Here is a 21270-nt window from a genome sequence, read left to right as displayed (position 1 = left end):
TGGGCACCACGTTTCAAGAAAGATGTGGAGAAATTGGAGAAAGTCCAGAGAAGAGCAACAAGAATGATGAAAGGTCTAGAGAACATGAGCTATGAGGGAAGACTGAAAGAACTGGACTTGTTTAGTTTGGAAAGGAGAAGACTGAGACTGGACATGAGAGCGGTTTTCAAGCATCTAAAAGGGTGTCACAAGGAGGAGGGAGACAAATTATTCTCCTTGGCCTCTGAGGATAGGACAAGAAGCAAGGGGCTTAAACTGCAGCAAGGGAAGTTGAGGTTGGACATTAGGAAAAACTTCTTAACTGTCAGGGTGGCGAAACACTGGAATTTAGTTGCCTGGGGAGGTTGTAGAATCTCCATCTCTGGAGATACTTAAGATAGACCTGTATCAGGGATGGTCTATGGTACCGGGTCTTGCCATGAAAGCAGGGGACTGGACCTGATGACCTCTCAAAGTCCCTTCCAGTCCTAGTGTTCTAGGATTCTGTGCAGAGGGGGAGCCAGCTCTTAACCTGGTTTCCCGCACGTACGGGGAGCCTGCGTGTAACCACGAATGTTAACCCGTGAGCCCAGGCTCCTTGGTTAACCGTGTACACGGTTACACTTTCACGTCCCTATTAATTACCTTTACAAAATAAAAGGCTGAGTTTTAGATTTGTATCTCCTGACACTCCAGGGGGAGAGCGGGTGAATCAGACACATCGACAAGATGAGATTTTTTTTTGATGTTTTGTTTTCCACTTTTCAGAAAATGTTCTGAAGAAGAAATTGGATGGTGCCTGTTGAAATTAAATCGTGTCTGAGAAACACCCCATCACCCTGAGGCCTGTTTGACACAGAGAGTTCCCACAACGGCCTGCCTCTGCAAGTGATGGGCTCGGAGAACAGCGCTTTAAAGACCTGCATACTGGAAGAGCCACCTTACACGTTGCCGACTGGACTCACAATTTACCCAGCTGCGTTGCAAGATGGCAAGCCTGCCTCAGTCTTTGTGTATAAAGCAGAGAATGAAGACACAGTTAATAAAGCTGCCAAGGTAGAGAACGTGGTCGTACTGAAAACAGGCTTCTTTTGAATGATTGCGAGTCCCAGTGTGAGGCTGTACGGCAGAGGTCTCCAACCTTTTTATGGCCAAGATCACTTTCTGAATTCAAGGGCAACCTAAGATCTGCCCTGCCCCTTCCCAGAGAACCTGCTCCCCCAAAGCAGAGGGTAGGGATGTGGGGTGTTGGTTGTGAGGAGGGGGCCAGGGCTCAGGCAGGTGCTTGGAGTATAGGAGGGGGCTCAGGAGGCTGGAGTGGGTATGGGGTGCTGTCTCTGAAAGCGGGGGCAGAGCAGAGGGGTCAGGGTGCAGGAGCAAGTATGGGGCACTGGCTGTGGCAGCGGGCCAGGCTGGAGCAGGGATGTGGAAGGAGGTTTGGGGTTCAGGAAGGGAGTCTGGGGGGCTGAGAGGTGGCCTCCCACTGTGTGGTACTTGCAGTGGGCGGCTCAGGTGCAGTGAGTCTGAAGCAGGCTACCTGTCTGCCCTGCCCGGGGGGGACAGAGGGCATGTGGTTCCATGCGCGGCCCCTCTCTGCCGGCACTGCCCTCTCAGTTCCCATTGGCCACTGTGGTTTCCCATTCCCGGCCAATAGAAGCTGTAGGGGACAGTGCTCTTGCAGGCAGGAGCAATGTGCCGAGACTCCTGTACCCACCTCTGCAAACATGGAGCCGTGCTGGCCGCTGCCAGGAATGGGCTGGTTGCCTAGGGTCAGGGCAGGCAGGGGGCCGACTGGGAGACTCCCCAGGATCGACCATTCGGTGACCACTGCTGTACAGGAATGTCCTCAAAGCCCCTTGGGAGGCAGGAGGTTAATTCATACGCTGTTCAAAGGTCATGATCCCCGCTTGCAGCCAATCACAGCTCTCGCAGACAGGTTTGGCTTTGGGGTTTGTGTGACGGACGCTCCGCAGTGCGATGAAAATCAAAGCAGTGTGTGGTGGGGGAGATCCTGGCAGGAGCGGGGCTGGAATTTAGAATTCCCTCCAGAAAACTCACGCCAGAGGACACGCAGGTCGTGTGGTTAAGCACTTGCATGTGGGGAGATGCCAAAGTGATGAATTCCTGCTAAACCCCCTGCCTGCAAAGCATGTGGGATATAGACCAACTTGTTTCCTCCTTGTCTCTTTTGAAGCACCTGAAAACCTTACGCCACCCTTGCCTTCTGCGCTTCCTCTCGTGTACTGTGGAGCCAGATGGAATTCACCTGGTTACGGAGCGCGTGAAGCCTTTGGAGATGGCCCTGGAGGAGCTCTCCTCTGATGAGATCTGTGCGGGGATCTATGATGTATTGCTAGCGCTCATCTTCCTCCACGACCGGGTAAGCACCCAAGAGAACAGATGTGCGTGTGGAAGGGTTTGGGTTCCCGGCGGGATTTGGTGAGGAGAGGGATGGCTTTAGCTTATGAGGATAATTGTGAGAGATTGAACCTTGAAAATCTCACATTTCTTGGTCACTGCCTGCTTTTCATTTGACTTCACTTGTGACAGGGCGTTAATAGCTATTTCAGACGGGCAGGGAATAGCATTTTCTACCATCTGGCAGCTGGCGCGCCAGACTTCTGTTAGACGGTACAAAGGATTCTCGCTAGCTGTTCTTAAGACAGTGAATGATAAAAGCATGTAACTGAAGAGCTGGTACGGGGAAGATAATTATGAGACTCTCATGTTTATGGCTTGTCAGAGATATGAATAAATGCTGCTGGAAAACTGGGATTTTCAGCCTAGCATATTTTGTTTATCGCTGTGCTGGTGCGTGAGATATCAGACTTTGCCCTTGGTGCTTTTGAGGCATGTGTCCAGGATTAAAAGTAGCAAAGCCAGCGTAACTTTCAGTCTCTGTGCTCAGATATGGAGGACCTCTTGGAACTTGAAATTACAGTGAAAAGACTGTGATATTTAACTGTGGCCTCCTTTAAAACCTCAGACTGTGGAACAGGTGCTGTGTGGCCTACTAAAACCCATTAGGGAAGCTGCGGCATAAATGCTGGTCTGCGTACTTAGCAGCAGCTTTTTCTGAAATCAGCCCTCCTAATTAGTGCTAACAAGGATTGAATGCCTTCATCTATCCCCAGGTCTATTGTTTATCTTGTATTTTTAGGGAAACCTAACGCATAACAACGTCTGTTTGTCGTCTGTGTTTGTAAGTGAGGATGGGCACTGGAAACTAGGAGGAATGGAAACGGTTTGCAACCTTAATGAAGCTACCCCCGAGGTAAGAGCCCAGCAGCCCACTTGCAGTGCCTGGGAGAAGGGCTTCTGGCTTGTTGGAGCATCATCTGTAGGAAGCTTTGCTCAAATGTAATTGCCTGACTTGAGAATTAATATCACCGCTGCTTCCCAGCCCGAATGCTCGCTCTAAGGGCGCACTTGCCAGACATTGCCAGGTGTGGGTAAAGTCAACCGGTCCAGAAGTGGCTGCAAGAAGGTGCTAGATGCGAGGAATGGTGGGAACTAACTTGATGTCTGTCCTCTTTACTGCTCCTGGTGCAGAAAGGAGTTTGCCTTCATTTCCTGCAGCAGAGAAGCTGGATCCAGGTGAAAGTGGGTTAACACCCTCATTTAAAGGGCGCTTTGGCTCTCCCTGCGGCCATCCCTAACTGGGCATTAGCGATGCTGGCAGGAAAATGCCGTTCTGTGCAGTTGATGGCACAGCAAGGCCCCTCTCAAATCCTTTCTGACTTCCATTGCAAAGGATCCCCACATTCTTCCTGAACTGTCCCCACATAGCATCACTAACGGATGTGCCACCTCCTGGAGGGGGACTCTGGCCAGGCAATCGGTACTTTGCGTGATGCACAACATCAAGTTTAGTAAGGACAAATGCAAAGTGCTCCATTTAGGAAGGAGCAATCAGTTTCATGTATACCAAATGGGAAGTGATTGTCTAGGAAGGAGAACTGCAGAAAGGGTCATAAATACGAGTCAACAGCGTGACACTTGCAAAAGAAGCAAACATTGATTCTGGGCTGCATTGAGAGAGAGACACACACACACGAAAAGTCATTCTTCTGCTCTAATCTGTGTAGATTAGGCCTTAATTGGAGTCCTGTGACCAGTTCTGGGCACTGCATTTCAAGAAAGATTTGGAGAGTATCCAGAGAAGGGCAACAAAATGATTCAAGGTCTAGAAAACATGAGCTATAAGTGAAGACTGAAAGAATGGGGCTTGTTTAGTTTGGAAAGGAGAAGACCGCGGGGGGACATGAGAGCTGTTTTCAAGTATCTTAAAGGGTGTCACAAGGAGGAAGGAGAAAAATGGTTCTCCTTGGCCTCTGAGGATAGAAGAAGCAGCAATGGGCTTACACTGCAGCCAGGCAGGTTTAGGTTGGACATTAGGAAAAACTTCCTGCCTGTCAGGGAGGTGAAACAGTGGAGTAAGTTGCCTGGGGAGGTTGTGGAATCCCCATCACTGGCAATATTTAAGAGCAGGTTGGACAGACACCTGCCAGGAATGGTCTTGATGGTGCTTGGTCCTGCCATGAGGGCAGGGGGCTGGACTTGATCTCTCGAGGTCCCTTCCAGTCCTGGTGCTCTCTGATTACAAGAGGTGAGAATCTCACCCGGAGAGTTGGTGTAATAGCCTATCGTCATTACAGGCCCAGAGGTACTTTTCATGACCAGCAGCGGTGAAAGTAACTTTTCTATTGCAGCCCGGGGGCCTGCCAGCTCTTTAAATAGCTCTTTGCTGGCTTATGCCACAGCTAAGCAGGGCACCCACTTCCTTTCCCCTCTGATGTCCAAATACCGCAACTAGGGCTGTGGTTGTAAGACTGAAGGCAGAATTGACTGGTAAGACTCAGCGGCACCAGGGCATCTCAGTGTTTTACCCTTGACGCTGAGACCTCAGCGCTGTCTGTCCAGGTAGGTAAGGTAGTGAGGCATATCCTATACTGAACAGGGAAGGGGGAACCCCAGTGTACATTCAGCCCGTCTTTATTGGCCGCGACCTGCACATGTGCAAGCTGGGGTTTGTCCGCTGCCACTTGACACCTACTTGCCAATCTGGATCGATGATTGGAGCAAAACATTTACCGTGAAGTTTTCCTTCCTTCCTTTCTAGTTCCTGTGCAGTATCAAGTCGGTGCGAGACCAGGCAACCATCCCACCGGAAGAGCTGGTGAGTGAGTACCATTGCTATGTCCTGGGCTTATCAGATATTTATTCCTGGCAGAATTCTGCACCCTGGCCTGCATGTGCCTGCGCCATACACGCTGGCTCTTCCCTGATAGCTGAGGTCGTGCACTTTATGATGAATGGCAGGAAGGGAAAGCTAGGAAGAGCTATGTGCGCTCTCTCTTTTCTCCTGTGATTATAGCCAAGACTGATTTTACTTGCCCATTCACAAAAAAGACTGAGGGCAAATAAAACATTTACCAAGCAGTGAATAAAATGCCAGGGCAGTTGGAACCAAGCACTTCCCAAAGCACCCAGCCAGGTCCAGGACAATGATTAGCAAAACTGTCTGACTTTCCGCAGTTTACAATGACATTCTACTTTTTTTCTGCTCAGTGTTCTGTAATGGAATTTAAATAAAAGGCCAGGATTAAAACGGGAATGCAGGGTATTAGTTACCAAGTGTTTATAACTTCACTCTCTAAATGCTGACTGATTATTGGGACTTGCTTTCTGTATTGTCATTTAAAACAAAATCCCAAATTAATTAAAACGGGTGTGATTATATTGCACTATTTTGACAGAATACGCAAAATTCCGCATTTTGGAATGTGGACTTTTGATTCTTTTGGTGCAGAATTCCCCGAGGAGTGGAAGTTAAGTTCCTCTGTTTTTGCTGGAGGCTTTTATGGATCTATATAAAAGATTTATTTCTTTAGATTTATATAAAATAGAGCATGCTTTGACGGGAAGGGATATGTCCATCTAAATAACTTCAGAATTGGGTACTTCTATCCCTAACGTGTACATTGCGAAAGGGAATGGTGACTCAACAGAATAAGTTAATGACAGAGTAACTGCCCTAACATTGAATTTTTTTTCACATTTGTGTCCCAGCCTTAATATTTGCAACAGCAGTGCCTAATTTTTCCCACCCCGATAGCTACATTTGCAATTTTTCACATGCATTTAAATATTTTTAAAAAGAGAATTGACAGTATTTGCTTCTGTCTGTCTTGATAGATAAACACAAAACACTTTCCCAGCAATAAATACCCACAGTTGATGAGCTTTGCAGTTACAGGGGAGAGCAGCTGTAGGATGAACTAATACTCAGAGATCTATCACAGGTTGTTTTGTTTTGTTTGTGTTGATGGTCTTTTCTTTTCTGACACTTCTTTGTTGGGATGGATCTCCATGGAATGTGATATAAAATAGACATGTTCTAACTCCAGAACCAGTTCATATCTCCAAGGTAGATCCCAACTTTGGTTTATTTTTTTTTAAATTATGCCTTTCTGTATTCTTGCTAGGTGCTGTTAGGAAGTATTAAAAGTAAATGGCTGCTATATTATTTAGTTTTTGTTAAATTGCCAGAGGACTGCACAGATAAATAGCCATAAAATGACTGGCAAATCATTTCCCAGAACCAACACTGGCCAAATAAGGCTTTGGTATTTGTAAGCATGCTCGTGCTGAGCACGTTTTTGTACCAAGTTTTATAAGATGAAATTGGCCAGAAGAACAGGCCAGATCCTGTACAGGCAGTCCCCGGGTTACGTACAAGATAGGGACTGTAGGTTTGTTCTTAAGTTGAATTTGTATGTAAGTCGTAACTGGTACATATTGTAGGGGAAACTCTAGCCAAACATTTCTCCAGAGCTCAGCTTTATTCTCCCACACCTCACTTCCCTCAGTCCTTTATTCTCAAGCTGAGGTGTCTGCTGAGAAAAGCCGCTCTGCGTCTCCCTGGTCTGCTGGGAAGCGGCGCTAGCTTCACGTCTCCCTGGTCTGCTGGGGGGAAGCAGCTAGTGCGGGGTTGCCTCACCCCGTTTGTAAGTAGGGATCCGATGTAAGTCGGATCCATGTAACCCGGGGACTGCCTGTATATAAAAGGTTGCTGGGTATGTATAGAAATTGATTTTCAAGTGTCACTCGTAGCCATTTGAAGGTTGCGGTTGTTTATGTAAATGTTGTACTCTTGAGCAATCTAGCCACTTGTATTCTAATAACTTAGAAAGTGCCAATCCTGAAACTGAAGCCAATTTGTGCTATGCAGTAACTCAAATGTGAGACGCTAGTAAGCTGCACTTCAGAAAAGAAAGTCATTCCTTGAGCCTTTACATTTTAAAACTTGTCAATTTCATTTTGTAAAAGTTGATGCAAATAGTATGCTCTTTAAACTTCTAAGACCTCAAAGCCTCCTTCAGCTAACATTTGCTTTGAGAAGTTGTTGATCCTTTTATAGCTACGTAGTTTCGTGGCCCTGTTGCATTTAATGTTCATGTGTTTCCCTTATTAATCATCTATCATGTCTATACTGACACATCGGCTACTTACAGACCCGAAGAGAGAGTTCTCTCCCTGGTTAACGTTGGTTTCTATAGAAATGAAGGAAGCTTCTGGCTTACAGATGCTGGATGAACTCCTGGGGCATCATTTAACTGTGGTGTTCTTGTTTGTGTGTCTAGGCTATAAGTTCTTAAAGGCTCTAGAGGCTTTTGAGTTTAGCGTAATATTCCACTTGCAATGTGCTGAGTGGCGTTACGGCACTATAAAAAGAATCAGAGGGTATAAGGAGAGAATAGGAACCCAGAAACTATATAGCAGGATTCTGCTTGATGCTGATGATTTTTTCAGTCTGCAGATTTCAGAATTCTTCCTGAGAGCCACGGACATGCCCGGGATGCCTATTCATTTGGAACAATGGTTGAAAATCTGCTGACATTCTTAAACGATCAGGGTGAGATTCCCCAAAGACAAGGAATAGAATGATTTTATTTTGCTGCCTTCCTTACCACGCTTTCCCGTGTAGCTCGTTCCTTGCATGAATGACCCAAGCTATCCGTTTCCAATAGGAGTCCCCAAGATTCTGCAAGTCCTGCAAAATTCTTGTTGCAGACAAGTGATTGTACATTTCACACTCAATGCATTTCAGAAATGACTTTCTTGTGAGAGCTCTTCCTGTTCCATGCCGTGCTTCGCCGGACGGGGGACTCCTTGCTGGTTGCTTTTCCTGTATAGCTTGCGTGGTAGTCCAGGAATCAGTGACTGGGGTGGGGGGGTTTAATGGAAATGAGGGCACATTGGGGGGGAGAGTGGGGAAAGTTGTCCAGTAACTGGCACCAGGTGTGGCTATTGGGTTGCTGTGTCTGATTCGAAAATCTCACTTCCTCTGTGGCTTGGGTAAATGGTTTCACCTCTATCACCTTTTCCCATTGGCAATGTTTAGATCATGGATTTATATGTTGTAAACCATATTGTGATGGTCAGTGAAAGGATCTGTGTAAATGCAAATTGCTGGGGGTGAGCTTTCCCTGCAATTCTAAGGTAGAAGAAATTGCCCCATGTTTTGCACTTCTCAACTGTCATATGGATTCGAAGGCTAGAAGGGACCATAGCGATCATCTCGTTGGACCTCTGTATAATTTGACTGTTCTGTTCCCACTCGAGTCCCTAACTTGGCCTTCTAGCCACAGGGTTGCACTGGAAGTTCACGTTCAGCTACTAATCGGGACCCCAAATCTTTTACAGTCGCTGCTTCCCAGGGTAGATTGCCCTCTCATGTAGCTATGGCCTGCGCTCTTCATGCCCAGATGTAGACAGTTAGCTGTACTGATGCACATTGTGTTTCCTTGCACCGGTTACCAAGCCATCTAGATTGCTGTGAACCAGTGATTTGTCCTCTTTTGTGTACTCCCAATTGTTGTGTCATCAGCAGGTTTTATCAGCGGTCTTGTTTTCATCAAGGCCATTGATAAGTGTTGAATAGTGTCGGGCCAAAAACTGGAAACAGACCCACTCGATGATTCTCTGTGTAGTGTTACATTTTGCAACCTATCGGTCAGCCTGTTTGTAACTCATTTTCTACGTGCCATATTCATTTGATATCATTTTAGTTTATCAGAATGTCATGTGGTCCCAAGTCAAACCTCTTATCACATTCTGAGTCTATCACATGAACACTGGCTCCCTGAACCACTGTCTCTTTCCTTGCGTGGTGAGAGTTAATAGGAGATCATGACTTGACTTCTCTGTAACACTCGCTGTTTTATAGATCTCTAGCATGTCACCGTATTCATCTGTTCTGTAAACTGAATCTTTCTACTGTCATGTCACGTGGAAGCCTGCCCATGCCTATGCCTCACTTTGCTTGCAACAGCACCAGATGGAACTCCTAGTTCCTGTCCCGCTGTCGTCCCAAACTGGATGTCTGTAGTTTCTGCAGTGGAAAGCAGTGAAAATGTGAAGGGTGAGGGGAAAGAAGGCTTCTCTTGCCCTCTTCACTGAGCCAAGGAGAAGTCTACCCTTGAGACATGGCCTTTCTAAAAAAGGTAGAGGCATATGCCAACTGCAGAGCAATAGCAGGGGCTCTGAATTAGTTTGCTGTCCACCAGCATTTGAGAACTAGCAAGTCTGCAGCAGAGAGAGGGGTAGTGTCTGAGCGTAGTCTGTTCCCGGCTCTGGGAGTGAACCTAACGCTCACTCTGGCTTCAGTTTCAGCGGATATTCTCTCCAGTTTTCAACAGACCTTGCACTGTACACTGCTGAATCCAGATCCAGAGAGTCGGCCACCACTGTCCAGCTTACTGTCTCATGAGTTCTTCAGGTGAGGGAATGCATGTGCCATGTGTCTGGATCTAGTTCCCTCTTCCTCACTCCTGAGGCTCGTTTCGTGTTGAAGGGTGGTTCTTGTTTGCTGCATGAAGTGCAAACGTAATTACCACGCTCATGGGGGTGGTGTTGTGTGGGATCTTTGACCCGGGGACGCCTTACGTTCAGAAGTCCTCATACCACGCTGCTGAATTAGCAGCAGGATGGTTGAAGGACGGGCACTACTGTCCATAGCCAGTGTGATCTCCCCTACTTCATGCCAGTTGCTGACGGAGGTGCCTCTGACTTAGCTCCATCTTGACTTCCAGTTTCTACTGAACTTCATTTCCTTTTCTCATGATAATGTAGGTACCATGCTCAAGGGCTTGCAATTGTCCTATAGCCAGCTCACACTGTAAAAACGGCTTCTCTAACTTCCACTTGTAGACCAGCAGACTAAAGAAGTTACTCTTGTTGGTTTCAATCCAACTTCTAATGGACAGGTGTCCAGATCTCATAATGTTTGCACTCGAGAGAGGCTAAGAAGGGAATGGGCCACGGGGGCTGAAGCACACGGGTGCAGTGAGGAACGCAAGATGCTCAGATTGGACTGGGAGCACTGGCATGACAGTGTCATGTGACTTGATACTCCCCTTTCTTCCATGGCTTGCTTAATGCAGGATGTGGATTTCTGGAGTCGCGGGTTCCTGATGCTTAGCATTCTTTCTCTTTGTGCTCAGGAATGATTTTCTGGAAGTTGTGAACTTTCTGAAAAGTTTAACCCTAAAGACTGAAGAGGAAAAAACAGAATTTTTCAAGTAAGTGAGACATTTTCAGAATTTTGATTTTTGCAGAGAACATTTCGAGGAGGAGGGGGGAGCGGGAGGAGGGCAGAGAGGGAGGGAAACACCTTCGTAATCCAAACAGCATCTCAGTGGCAGGTTGACGGGTGGGATAATACTTCCTCGATCTGTGGTTCTCAGTCTCTTATGCAAAACGTCACCTGTGCGTTGTGATTTTAATGCAATCTCAGACACGCTCCAAGCAAATCCATGGTTAGTGTTGACTACGATGTACCTGCCACCAGCTTTGCTGTGTGGTTGGATTCTGAACAGTCGATTTCTTGGAAATGGTGTTTACGCAATTTTCTATGTGCAGCTGATCACTGTCAGTAAAAATAAATAAATAAAAACGATAGGCAAACCTACCTACGTGAGCAGCAAGTATTTTTACGGCAGAGGTAATTGGTCCCATTGTACCCTGGAAATGAGCTAGAAAATTGGACTGCAGTTACTTCAAGCATGGTTGTCTGAAATCTCAGGTGTATTTTGGAGGTCTGATTGGATTTTCAATGGGAACTTGTGCAAAACCAAGGACAGAAGTTTTCCCTTGGGCGCAGGCTGTGAAGACAAACCAAGTTTTATATTGTCCATAAGCTACAATGGGAAATTAGTCTAGTTAGTTTAGTACAGACAGGGAGAAGCATGATTAACACAGCAGAAGGTTTTTTATATACTTGCTCTACATTGCTGAACTATCCATTTCCTCTTCTGCATCAGTCTTGGTGTCCCGTTCATTGTAATTCTGCTCATTTGATTAAATCCAAGAACCTCCCCCCGTACAAAACGGTTACTCACCTTCTCGTAATTCTTTGAGATGTGTTGGTCACATCCACTCCAATCAGGTTTGTGCATGCCACATGCACGGTTGGTGACTTTCCCTTTTTCACTGCCATTGGGTCAGCTGCACCTTGTCCTGGTGGAAGATTGTAGGGGGGTGTAGGAGGTTAATGCCTTTAACTTGGACACCCTCCTAGCTGATGGGATGGTGACCAGGAAGGCCACCTTCGACGACAAATAGAAAAGGGAGCAAGTTTCCCGCTGTTCAAAAGGGGGCCCTGGGAGTCTGAAGAGGATGGAGTTACGGTCCCATGGAGGCCCGGGTTGTCGGATGTGGATCTAAGCTTTCCAGGCCCTTAAGGAAATGCCTTTCTACGGTTGGGCGAATTGGAAACGTCCAGACGCTCCCGGACGGAAGGCCGAGATAGAGGCGGGTTTACCTTAACGGATGATGCTGCCTGGCCTTGGTGTTTCAGGTGCAGGAAATACCCCGGAGGAGTGGCATAGGCATCTGGAGTGGAGGGGTGTGATGCTGGGCACGCCAGCGAGTGGACTTCTTCCACGTGGCTAGCTAAGTGGTCTCTCCAGCTAAGTGGTCCCGCAGTCCTAACCCTTTCACACCCTCTGCATAAGTGATAGAGCCGTTTAAAAAGAACTTTGCAGCTCACTTGTAAATCACCTCTTGCCTCAGACTAAGGGAAGTGTGTTCCTGAGTTGACGTTCTTCCTTGCATGGGACAGTCTTGGTCAGGCGATGCCCTGTGGCTTGTCTCTTACCAAGTGGCAGTAGGCTGACCCTTGGAAAGCGTCTGGGGGTTGAGATGTAAGTGCATTTGAACTCGGGCTAGGTAATGGGCCCTTCTGGCTCCGAACCAAACTCGGAAACAGGTGATGAACAGTTTTATAGAAGGCGGAAATGTTCATCTTCTAGCTACAGAATTTGGTGCTGGCTTGGCTGGCTGGCTGGTGTCATTGTCAGCCAGTAGCCTGGCTGTGAGGTTTCTCAGTGTATCCATTTCCTTATTATTTATTGTTTGCTTTACGGTAGGGCCTCGACTCCCCCATCGGGACTGGGGCTGTATTATTCTAGGCACTGTACAGACCCCATGAGACCATCCCTGCCCCAAAGAGCCCACAGCCTAAATAGAGAGGACATGCAAGGGGAGGGATATTTATTCGAAACTCATTCTGAGACCAAGTCCTAGCCAGGTTTTTAACTCCTCTCTCCTGCCGTACAGGTTCCTGCTGGATAGAGTGGCTGGTTTGTCAGAGAAGCTGATAGCGAAGCGGCTGGTGCCCCTTCTACTCAATCAGCTTGTGTTTGCTGAGCCGGTGGCTGTCAAGAGTTTCCTTCCGCATCTGCTGGGTCCAAAGAAAGGTGACAGCTGAGTGTTCTCTTTTCAGAGCAAACGCTGCCCCGTTCGGCGTGAAGCCAGAAGGGTTAGTGAATCGGGGCTGTGGTTTTAGTAGCCATGTTTAAGCCAAGCAAGGACGGTACGGCCAAGTGCCAAAGAGAACTGGCATTCCAGACGCTGAGGAGCGGCTGCCCAGCGACGTCCCGTTGGCCCTTCGTCTCCCCCTGGTGCTGACAAGGGGATTAACACTTGTCCGAACTCCTTCCATGCTGTGAGTGGCCTGGCCTGGGCTGGGGCATTCGTAGGGCAGCACATGGTATCCCTGGCCTAGCCTTCCGCCCCCTCGCTTGAGCTATGGGGTGGCAGCAGTTCCTCTGCCCCCTTGCTGGCAGGGGCAGCCTTTCTTCCCAGGGGTGTTCGCTCGCTCTCCCTCCTTTCCCCTCAGCTGCTCCTGTTCCTGCTCTTTGCTCCCCCGCCCTCACGGCCCTAGGCAGCCCCCAGCACTGCAGCCAGCCAGCCACTGGAAGGGACTTGTGGGACCTCAGTTGCTGGGCAACGCGGCGTGTCCCCTTGTGGGCTCCCGGCTGCTGCTGACCCAGAGAGCTCGGGGGGGGGGGGGGGGGGGGGGGCTAGGGCCCGATTCACACCGGCCCCTCCTGCCACACCTCAGACCTAGAGGCCGTTGCCCGTGGCAACTGATTCGAGGCCAGCTGTCTCTGGTCTTCCCGCTGTCCCTAGATAAAAGTGGAGAGAGCCAGGCCGCCCGCCTGCTGTCCCCGGCCCTCTTCCAGACGCACATCACGCCGGTGCTGCTGAAGCTGTTTGAGGTCCACGAAGAGCACGTGCGTGTGGTGCTGCTGTCCCACATCGAGGCCTACGCCGAGCTCTTCACCCACGACGAGCTGAGAAACATCATCTTGCCCCAGGTGAATGCCCCAGGCAGCCGATCGGGCGGGGGGGGGAGGGGGATGGCCTCTCCTGCTTGTTACACAACCATCTCCTAGGCAACAGTCACCCAGAGTCAGGCAGATTGTGTACGCGCCAGGCGCCCAGCTCAGCCACGTTCCCAGGCCTGGCACCCATGCGCCTCCTCGCAGCTTAGTCCACCTCCGCCTTGCTAGCCAAGTCCTGCCCCTCCCCCTAGCTACGCCGGTGTCCTCCGTCCCGATCTGGGGCACCCCTTGGTAGTCTAGTCCTGCCCCTCCCCCTAGCTACGCTGGTGTCCTCCGTCCCGATCTGGGGCACCCCTTGGTAGTCTAGTCCTGCCCCTCCCCCTAGCTACGCCGGTGTCCTCCGTCCTGATCTGGGGCACCCCCTGGTAGTCTAGTCCTGCCCCTCCCCCTAGCTACGCTGGTGTCCTCCGTCCCGATCTGGGGCACCCCTTGGTAGTCTAGTCCTGCCCCTCCCCCTAGCTACGCTGGTGTCCTCCGTCCCGATCTGGGGCACCCCTTGGTAGTCTAGTCCTGCCCCTCCCCCTAGCTACGCCGGTGTCCTCCGTCCTGATCTGGGGCACCCCTTGGTAGTCTAGTCCTGCCCCTCCCCCTAGCTACGCCGGTGTCCTCCGTCCCGATCTGGGGCACCCCTTGGTAGTCTAGTCCTGCCCCTCCCCCTAGCTACGCCGGTGTCCTCCGTCCCGATCTGGGGCACCCCTTGGTAGTCTAGTCCTGCCCCTCCCCCTAGCTACGCCGGTGTCCTCCGTCCTGATCTGGGGCACCCCTTGGTAGTCTAGTCCTGCCCCTCCCCCTAGCTACGCCGGTGTCCTCCGTCCTGATCTGGGGCACCCCCTGGTAGTCTAGTCCTGCCCCTCCCCCTAGCTACGCTGGTGTCCTCCGTCCTGATCTGGGGCACCCCTTGGTAGTCTAGTCCTGCCCCTCCCCCTAGCTACGCCGGTGTCCTCCGTCCTGATCTGGGGCACCCCCTGGTAGTCTAGTCCTGCCCCTCCCCCTAGCTACGCCGGTGTCCTCCGTCCTGATCTGGGGCACCCCTTGGTAGTCTAGTCCTGCCCCTCCCCCTAGCTACGCCGGTGTCCTCCGTCCTGATCTGGGGCACCCCTTGGTAGTCTAGTCCTGCCCCTCCCCCTAGCTACGCTGGTGTCCTCCGTCCTGATCTGGGGCACCCCTTGGTAGTCTAGTCCTGCCCCTCCCCCTAGCTACGCTGGTGTCCTCCGTCCTGATCTGGGGCACCCCCTGGTAGTCTAGTCCTGCCCCTCCCCCTAGCGATGCCGGCATTCCTGGAATAATAGAGATTCCAGTGCTCGGACTTCCCTTTCCTCCCTTCCCAGGACTCCTACCCACCACTCTTGACTTACTCCCTTCCCCCTATGACAGCGCACTGCCTCTCCATCCTCGCCTCCCCAATATCCCGGGGGCTCTCGTGAGCAGAGGTGACTGGTGGTTCTGAATTGTGCTAGATTACTGGATAGCTTTGCAGGGTGGTAAAGCCTCCCCCGGGAGCGAGCTGAGTGGTACCACTAATCAGGCTTTGCCCGCGGGGGAGGAGAGGGGCGGCTGAGGCCCGTGGTGACGCAGAGGGGGCTGGCCACGCCAGTCTCTGCATGAGAGTAGAAACCTGCAAACCTCTTTGGGGGAAGAGCAGCCCCGGCTCCTCGCCGTGTCTGAGCTGCCTGGTGGTTCCTCTCCTAGGTGCTGCTGGGCCTCCGAGACAGCAGCGACTCCATTGTGGCGACAACGCTGCACGGCTTGGCGGTTCTGGTCTCCCTGCTGGGCCCCGAGGTGGTTGTGGGGGGCGGACGAACGAAGATTTTCAAATCCTCCGCACCAAGTTTCACTAAAACCACGGACCTTTCGCCGGCAGGTAGGTCAGTGCAGGGGGGTGGCAGCGAAATGGGATTGGTTCCTGCTGTCCAGGCCTGCCCTGTGCTGCTCGGCCAGCGACTCCAAGGAGCGTGAAAAAGTGACCTGCAAAGACCGAACCGGGGCAACGGGGTTAGCGACAGCTTGTTCCTCGCACGGGCTGCTCCACTAGGAGGGCTGGGTCCCAGTGCCAGACTGTGCGGCGGCTTTGGGCACAACACAGTGGGCCTGGAGTGGCAGCTGGTGGCATCTTAACTGTGACAGATCTGTTGCCCCCTCGATGGGGGGAGAAGGAAAATCAGCAACTGATTGGGTGGGTCTAGGTGTCGGCAGGACGCCTTCCCGAGCTGAGCTGATCGCAGGGTCTTGTTGCTCTGCTGTGGGCTGAGGCCCCAGCTCTGTGCTGGAGGAGACCGTGGGGGGCTGGCCCAGCAGGACAGGGTGGGGGGTACCCCGGGGGGCTCAGTGGCATTTCAGCACATCACGCGACAGCCACAAGGGGATCTCTGTGACCGAAACCGTCCGAGGCGCAGCCACGCGCAGGGCGTTACTCTGGAGTGCCGGGGTGACTGATGTACGCGCTGAGGCTGGGGAACAGCAGCGTGGCTGCTGGTTGGTTGTCCTGTTTGCGGCTTTCAGGCAAGGGAAAGAGGCAGGAAACGAGAGAGGGCGGGTATGTGAGCCAGGTGGGGTTTGAAAGGTTGGATGTTGAAGTACAAGCAGCCCTGGAGAGAGCCATGAAAGCCCAGGTTAGCCCTGGAGGGACGGAGAATTAGAAGCCCCAGAACTGAGTTTAGCCCTGGGGGTAGAGGGTGCAACTCCAGAGGAAACCCTTCCCTCCCAGAGCCACAGGGACAGGAAAGCTTTCCTGAAGGAACGGGCGGCCTGTAGCTAACGACACACTTGGGTACGTGGAAGGTGCAGTGAACACTCAGCCTCCCGTCAGGTTTAAACACAAGGCGTGGGCCGGTGAACACCGCCCTCTTACACATTCGCTGGCAATCTCAGGCCTTTTCCTGCAACCCCGAGGGCTCAAAACAAGGAACTGGTACCAGTGGTAAATCCCTTGGAAATGGATGCGACACACAGTTTTTGGAGACAACATTTGTATGTGCTTGGGGTAGGGGCAGCTTATAGCTGATACCTGTGAACAGGCCTAGAGCTTGGCCTCACAGCAGGAGCATAACACTGCTGGTTGGAAGGGGAAACGGAGGCACGCGGCCATATGGCTTTGGTGGCTAAATGCCAAGACACCTACACATTTAAAAAACTTCGCTACCTGCATGTGGGGGTGGGGGACGGGACAATACTACACTCCCAAAATATTTTCAGGCACCAGAAACCTAGAACTTTGCAAACCCCCCTGTAATGACACCAGGTGGATGTGTAATCAAGGCCAAACAGATTAGACCCCCTGCCTCTGTGTCGGGCAGTGGCCGGTTCTCTAGGAGTGACCCCAGGCGAGGGGTATGGTGATGGGCCCCAGATTCCTTATGGGAGTACGTTCAGGAAAAGGGATATGACCTAAGTGGGACGTGCTTTATGCAAATACTTCCCGTAACGCCCTTTAACGAGTTGCAATCTGCTGAACGTCTCTGTTCTATTTGTGCCTGTGTCGTACCAGGAGACGCCTGTTTTACCATCTAAGACCTCTGCTGCAGCCACCGGGAAATGAACATTAAGAAGCATCAGGCTCAAGTTGGGAGCTCCCAGCTTGTGAGGAAAGAGGATTAGCGGTGGTTTGAGTATTAGGCGTAGCCGGTGTGTGTTGCTGGACTTGGATTAGTTCTTTACTTTGACCTGTTACTTGCACGTCCAGCCTCCTTTTTCTACTTAATAAAAAGCACGTTATTAATAAACCCGTCTAACCAATTCTTCCCTTGGGGGACAGCGGTGCAGCTCTTGTTCATTGCTAGCGGGCGATCGACTTATGAGCTTGCTCTGTATACAACTCTATGCAGAGTAAGACGGATTCATTTGGGGTTCTGCTCCCACTGGGGCAAGTCTCTGTGATGGAGCCTTCCCGGAGCCGAGCTGATCCCCGCATCTGTGGCGCCAGCGCTGGAGGAGATGGGTCAGCTCAGCAGGAGGGGCGCCCCGCAGGGCAGGCGGGATCTCTGACCGAAGCCGTCACTCTTGGGCCTGTGTTCTGCAGAGCACATGCTTGCGTGGGGGAGACCGATCGTACCTGCCCAGTATCGAATATGAGTGGGACTCGTGCTAATTTCACTCGGGTCCGCAAAGCAGCCAGATCGCTGTAGAGCCTAAGTCGATTTGCTCCCCCAGGGGCTGCCTTAGCGAGTGGCCAGGAGTGGGCAGACCCCACTAAATTGCAGTAGCTGGTGGGATTAATGGTGCAGCTGTGACTGCTACGAGCATGCGCCTGCGAGCCTCCGTCTCGCTCCGGCGTGGCGTGGGTCCCTCCGGAGCACTGCCTGTGGGGCCGGCGGTCTCCTGACCCAGATCTGTGCTGCAGGTGCAAGGGGCTCGTGCGTGGCGATGCTCCGGCCCCACTCTGGCACTTGGATGCCACGAGGATCTCCCTGGGCCTTTGTTCTGAGCAGAGCATCAGCTGCTGAGCGAGCCTCATTTGTGTTTTGCTTCGTATCCCCGCAGGCTCCCCCGCTCACGTTAGCAGCAGCCAGCGCGCCCAACCCCTGCAGAACAGCGCGCCCAGTGTGTTCCCCCAGCGCCCCGTTGTTGGAAACGCGTCCCTCGGCGGCGAGGAGCGAGCGCCAAGAAAAGACTCTCCCGTGGCCTTAACGCCAGGTAAACCTCTGGCGCGTTCCTAGGGGAGCCGTCCCTGCTGATGCACAATACCCGTCCTGGGCGCGGCCCGACAGCGCCGCCTCATGCTGCCTGCAAGTTGTCTGTGGTTCGCTGCCATAGGGCAGGCTGGCGGAGGGGATGGTGAGAGCACAACGTTGTGAACGGTGCGTGTGTAGCCTCTGGAGGGGGGTTCTGAGGGATGGAGAGAAGGTCAGAGAGGAGACCAAACCCAGGGAGGCTTTCTACATACCCTGGCCGTCCCGCCCTGCCAGGTAGCTCTCGCCACGTGTGGACAGCTGTCCTGACTAGCTGGTCGTGCTTGGCCCCGTGTGTGCACTGGCTTCCGCAAGCCGATCCAAAACGTTCGTCCGCGAGTGCTGCTGTGTCCTTGTCCAGGAAACTCCGCCCGCCTGGGTCACTTGTCGGATAGATGCTCCGAGCTCAGTAACGCCCCCCCAGGCACGAAGCTGGTCCCAGCTGCTGAGGCAAGAGGCCTCCCTGCCTCCCCCCGTTGGCACTTAGAGCACCGGGCCGCGTGGAACATTGTTCTGGTTGGGGGTGACTGTTCCTGAGCAGGCTTGTTTCCTTAGCGATAGACTTGGGGCATCATGGAGATCTAGGTAGAAGTGTCAGTTTTATGGGGAAGGTCCAACCGTGTGTCTTCCACAGGCGGACACGCCCCTCTGCCGGCCCTGAACGGAGCCCCGCCCGGGCTGGAGTGTGCTGGAGGCCCTTGGAGCGCTCCTGAAAAGCCCGTGGAGGAGTGGCCAGACTGGAGCGAGTCCGAGGAGCCCGAGACTCAGAAACCTGTGACCGTCCAACTGTGGCCGACACAGCCCGCTGGCGGCGCGGGGCAGAGTGCTGCTGATCATGCGGACGAGGAACCCCCGGCCCGCCCTGCTCCTCCCCTGGGCTCGGGGAACGGCCTCTGCACGCCGAGAGCTGACGGAGCCCACGCGCAGAGGCCTGGTGCCCTTCAGCTGAGCAAAGAATCCAGAAGCATCAAACCGAGTCCTCCCCCCACATCCAGCCCTGCCAGTTGCTGGAGCAGGGACAGCTGGGAGCAGCCGGGGGAAACCCCGGCCCCGGCTCCCCGGCCGCTGTGGGAGTCTGGCTTGGGAGAGGAGTTCACGATTCAAGTGAAGAGGAGGCCGGTGCGGGACCCTGAGCTGGACTGGTTTGCTGACATGACCCCGGACATCAAACCCTCTGCTGCCTTCCTGCTTTTCCAGGGCGGGCCCACGGACTCGCTCGTTCTCAATCACTTCAGTGCGGTTGCCAGTGGAGCGGGCGCCTCGCGGATCGGGCCCTTTTCATCCAAATTTGCAGCTGCTGAAGTGGCTGAGGTGAGGAGACGGGGGAGGGGGATGTGGGGGGGAGGGGAAATGCATTTGGAGGGATGCAAGCGGGTGCTGCACTGCCCTGGCCTTCGCTGCTGGGGGGCTGCCCAGTGCAGGTCTCAGCCGCCTCCTGTAGACAGAACGGGGAGGGGAAGGACCCTCTGCAGCGGGAAGGTGGGTGCCCGTCGCCTGGCTCCAGGCCGCGTCTTGTCCGGTGCGGTCAGTCTGATCCGCTCTCCTCGCGGCAGGTGTGACAGGCCTGTGGGACGGACGGTGCCCTGTGGGCCAACTGAGGAAGAGGCTGGAAACTCCCCCTCGGGTTCTAGAGTTCAGACCCTGGAGGGGCGGCGCAGTGGCCTGTGGGAAATGAGGATTCCCTAGGCGGGGGCGGCCCACAACCCCTGGTGGGTTCTGTTGCTCATGTGCAGCGGGCTTGGGTCCCGGGGCAGTTTTTCATATCCGTGGCACAGGGCCTGGGAAGGGAGGCACGGCTGATGGCACCCAGTGCCAGGCGCTCCCCTGCAACCAATCCCAGCACTGCCCCCGCCCACAAAACGCCCCCCCCCCCCCCGGCCACGGTGGGGACAAGTTGTGCAGCCTGTTGAGGTGCAGGCCTGGCCCTGTGGCCGATTCAGTGCAGTGGCCAATGACTGGGAGCCTCGTTTCCCCTGCAGTGATTGTGCTGAGCCAGCCGAGGCTGGGGGGAGGGGTGCAGTGTGAATTGTGGGGCATTCCATGGGACGTGGGTTCTGGGACTCTGTAATCCCTGCTGAGTGAGCCCTTCTGTGCAGTGGGCGGGGGGTGGGTCTGTGCAAAGGAATGTGATGGCTGGCCCATGCTCACCTGGGCTGGCAGACAGCTGGAGCCAGACGAGCCCTGTGCTGCCCATTGAAGTGGGCCGTGACCTGTCCCAGCATCCAAGGACGGAGAAAGTCCTGCTGGCGGAGCGGGCGGCGGTGCCCCAAGGGGCTGCGCAGGGAATATTGCACGGCCTTCATCTGACCCACTGTCATCCCCTTCTAGGCAGAAGCTGCCGGCTGGGCCGAGGAGGAAGAGGTGAAGTGGGAAGACGATACTGACTGGTGACGGCTCCAGCCTATTGCTTCCACGCCAGTCTAGATTACCTCACCAACACGTACCAGGCAGGCGGGCGCCCCCATCTTCCTGCACCGGGATGCGCCTGGGCCAAAGCCATATGCACGAGGGAGGTGCGTAGCCCGGGCACGGGGGCAGCGGAACAGCTTGAAGGGCTCGTGTGCTGGAGCTGAAGTTCCCACAGACACGTGACTGATACTTTTCTGTCAGGAGCCATCACTACTCTAGAGGAGAGCTGCATCGTTCGGAGAAATTCTACTTGTGGGCGTGCCATTTTATTGGAAAGAAGCCACAGCAAGGGGGCTCCTTTTAACTCTTTAGCCTGTCCTGTGTCCCTGGGTGACCTATTTATTGCTGTTCTCCCAGGCTGGGGGGAGGGGGCAGCGTGCTGGGAGACCATTGCAAGGGAAGTGTGTTTAACACAGCCTATCAGAGCTCAGAGTTCACGCTGCTCTTACACCTGGCCAATAAAGCTTCTTTTCAAGAGACCAGCAGCTCCGCTGGGCGGCGGCGTCTTAAATGCACTCGAACTA

General features: G+C 52.9%; 1 protein-coding gene and 1 long non-coding RNA gene across 2 annotated transcripts; one reads left to right on the top strand and one right to left on the bottom strand.

Moving 5' to 3' along the window:
• Positions 1-870: 870 nt before the first annotated feature.
• Positions 871-21225, top strand: SCYL3 (SCY1 like pseudokinase 3). The gene is made up of 13 exons (XM_075936987.1): positions 871-1035; positions 2174-2359; positions 3140-3253; positions 5102-5158; positions 7795-7897; positions 9652-9763; positions 10488-10565; positions 12604-12743; positions 13459-13646; positions 15363-15534; positions 18150-18302; positions 18972-19648; positions 20666-21225. Exons 1-13 carry the CDS (start codon positions 871-873, stop codon positions 20726-20728), a joined length of 2208 nt encoding a protein of 735 aa, XP_075793102.1. The 3' UTR covers positions 20729-21225.
• On the bottom strand, positions 10561-13522 carry LOC142830625 (uncharacterized). Its single transcript, XR_012906059.1, has 3 exons — positions 13386-13522; positions 11385-12724; positions 10561-10912 (listed from the first exon to the last, which is right to left on the bottom strand). It is a non-coding gene; the product is annotated as an uncharacterized LOC142830625 (long non-coding RNA).
• Positions 21226-21270: the final 45 nt, after the last annotated feature.

Source organism: Pelodiscus sinensis, chromosome 9 (genome assembly GCF_049634645.1).
Source record: "Pelodiscus sinensis isolate JC-2024 chromosome 9, ASM4963464v1, whole genome shotgun sequence".
Taxonomy (NCBI): Eukaryota; Metazoa; Chordata; order Testudines; family Trionychidae; genus Pelodiscus; species Pelodiscus sinensis.
This window is presented reverse-complemented; position numbering and strand designations above follow the sequence as displayed.

Bases quoted from the DNA above. Each gene is read 5' to 3' on its own strand.
- SCYL3 (XM_075936987.1), top strand. From the start codon at position 871: ATGGGCTCGGAGAACAGCGCTTTAAAGACCTGCATACTGGAAGAGCCA. The intron at 9,764-10,487 runs GTGAGGGAATGC...CTTTGTGCTCAG, and splicing joins CTGTCTCATGAGTTCTTCAG to GAATGATTTTCTGGAAGTTG. The intron at 10,566-12,603 runs GTAAGTGAGACA...CCTGCCGTACAG, and splicing joins GAAAAAACAGAATTTTTCAA to GTTCCTGCTGGATAGAGTGG.